Below are 2,318 nucleotides of genomic sequence, written 5' to 3'. Positions count from 1 at the left end.
CTCATGACCACTTCCGCGCCTGTCTTGTCAACGATCATGCGAGCGTCATCCAGCGAGAAGGCGTCCCCGTTGGCCACAACGGGAACGTTCATCGCAGCCTTCACAGCCGCAATCTCATCATAATGCACGGGGCAGCGGCGTTCCTTTGGTGACCGCCCATGCACGCTGATCCACGCTGCGCCCATCTGCTCTGCCCGGCGACACAGCTCCACCGTTTCTGCTGTCGTGTTTCGCAAGCGGATCTTGATGGACACGGGAATTCCGCTCAGTGCACGCGCCTGCTTTACCATATCTGCCACCAACTCCGGCTTCGACACCAAGTGCGAACCAAGCCCATCCTGGTGGGGATGTGTTGGGTGGAGAGGGGAGTGCGTGTGTATGGGTATGAACAAACACAAGCAGAAACACACATACACATGTACATACACTCTTGCACACACTCTCTTACACACACATGTACACACACTCTTACACACACGTACACACACTCTTACACACACGTACACACACGCACACATGTACACACACACGCACACACCTGCATGGCCCATTTTTGTGGGCAGCCGCAGTTCAAGTCAATGGCGTCGGCGTAGGGGGCCATGAGAGCAGCTGCGTGAGCAAAGTCGCGGGCATTTGCGGCCGCAAACTGCGCCACAACAGGCTCGTCCTGGGTGCTTGTGGCAAAGTCGGCCTCCCTCGCGCGCCAGCTCTGGACAAAGGAGTCTGACACAATCATTGGCGTAAACGCCACATCCACGCCGTGTCGTCGCACGACATGCCGGAAAGCGAGCTGGGAGTAGCGGACCATGGGCGCACAGATGCGCACAAAGTCGCCCTGGGACGCTCTGTCCCTAAACAGGGCGCCAATATCCACACGCTCGCGATCTCGTCCAATCATATCTGCTTTGTGGATGTGTGTGTGTGTGTGTGTGGGTGTGTGTAGATGTGTGCGTGTGTGTGTGTAGATGTGTGTGTGTGTAGATGTGTGTGTGTGTGTGTGTGTGTGTGTGTAGTGTGTGTGTGTGTGTGTGTGTGTGTGTGTGTGTGTGTGTGTGTGTGCGTGTGTGTGTTTGCGTTGTTGTCGCCGCCACGAGTTATGAACATTGATTGGCATTATCGCTAATTTTCAGCATCCTCGTGGCGAAAGGAAGATAAGCAAGATGAGTGATCCAGGTGCAACCATCAACACAGCCGATCATGACAAGAGCAGTGGCGCTGTTGGGGCTGAGGGGAAGCGAGACAGCGGGCACGTGAGCACGCAAATCATAAACCAAGTTCTTGCTGAGGAGGAGAAAACCATGGATGTGGATGCGGATGCGGATATGGATTTGGGGGAGCAAGGCAGTGAGGTTGTCGAGGGGGACACCGATGCAGATGACACGACAGAGCAGAGCCTCGAAGAACTGCTGGCGTATGCTGAAGCAGAGGGCATGGGGCCCACTGAGATCAACAAGGACGCCACCCAAGGGCAACGACAATCAAAGGAGAACCTGCGCACCGGTGCAGATGCAGATGCACAAACTGCAGACAGCGTTGACAAAGCTGATGATGGCGAGCATGGCGATGAGAATGCTGTGAACGGCGCTGAAGGTGAGGGCAAGAAGAAGAAGCAGGAGGGTGAGCAGGAGAGGAAGGGGGGAACGGAGAATGCAGACGAGCAAGAAGACAATGGCAATAGTGATGACGAAGATGATGAGGATGAGGATGAGGATGATGATGACGATGATGGTGATGATGACGATGACGATGGTGATGATGACGACGACGATGACGAAGATGGTGTCCTAGGATTTGTTGTGGACACGGAGCGTCTGGAGCCCGTTAATGTTGCCGCAGCAAAGATCAAAACGAAACATGAGGTTTTGCCAACGGTACGTAGAACGAGACATCGTCTGCGGCTACATGGCACGCACGAGAGGGCGTGAGGCTTGTGGTTTCGCATGTTTGAATTGTGCATTCCCTGATTACATTGTTCACGCGCCGTTGTGTGTGATACGATAGGAGCTGCCACTTGAGAAGGAGGAAAAGGAGATCCCATCACTCGACGAGAAAGTGTCTCTCACAAAGATGGGCGCCGTATCCGCAACCGTCAACCTCATGGGTATGTTTCTATTTAGCATGTGAGTGTGAGTATGTGTGAATTTGCGTGCGAGTGTGTGAATTTGCGTGTGAGTATGTGTGAGTGTGTGTGAGTGAGTGTGTGTGTGTGAGTGAGTGTGAGTGAGTGTGTGTGTGTTGATCTGTGGCTGCCGTATTGTCTGCTTCCAGTTCTCATGCACGGCTCACGCACGCTTCGCTGAAATTGCGCGTTCCGCCTT

General features: G+C 54.0%; 2 protein-coding genes across 2 annotated transcripts in view; one reads left to right on the top strand and one right to left on the bottom strand.

Annotated features, from left to right (window-relative positions):
- PTSG_11749 (DUS4L protein) overlaps window positions 1-991 on the bottom strand; it is a 5,392-nt gene extending 4,401 nt beyond the window's left edge. Inside the window, exons 1-2 of the mRNA XM_004997423.1 lie at window positions 539-991; window positions 9-338 (exon numbers count right to left, since the gene is read on the bottom strand). Coding sequence (XP_004997480.1) covers window positions 9-338; window positions 539-898 — 690 coding nt within the window. The 5' untranslated portion in view covers window positions 899-991. The remainder of the gene's footprint in view (window positions 1-8; window positions 339-538) is intronic.
- A 138-nt stretch (window positions 992-1,129) lies between these two features.
- On the top strand, window positions 1,130-2,124 carry PTSG_01502 (uncharacterized protein; the record flags this gene model as incomplete). The annotated part of the gene is made up of 2 exons (XM_004997422.1): window positions 1,130-1,871; window positions 2,002-2,124. The coding sequence occupies exons 1-2, from the start codon at window positions 1,161-1,163 to the stop codon at window positions 2,122-2,124; spliced, it is 834 nt and encodes a 277-aa protein (XP_004997479.1). The 5' UTR covers window positions 1,130-1,160.
- Window positions 2,125-2,318: the final 194 nt, after the last annotated feature.

Source organism: Salpingoeca rosetta (assembly GCF_000188695.1).
Source record: "Salpingoeca rosetta unplaced genomic scaffold supercont1.4, whole genome shotgun sequence".
Taxonomy (NCBI): Eukaryota; class Choanoflagellata; order Craspedida; family Salpingoecidae; genus Salpingoeca; species Salpingoeca rosetta.
The sequence above is the reverse complement of the archived record's forward strand: the minus strand, read 5'-3'. Positions and strand labels throughout refer to the sequence as shown.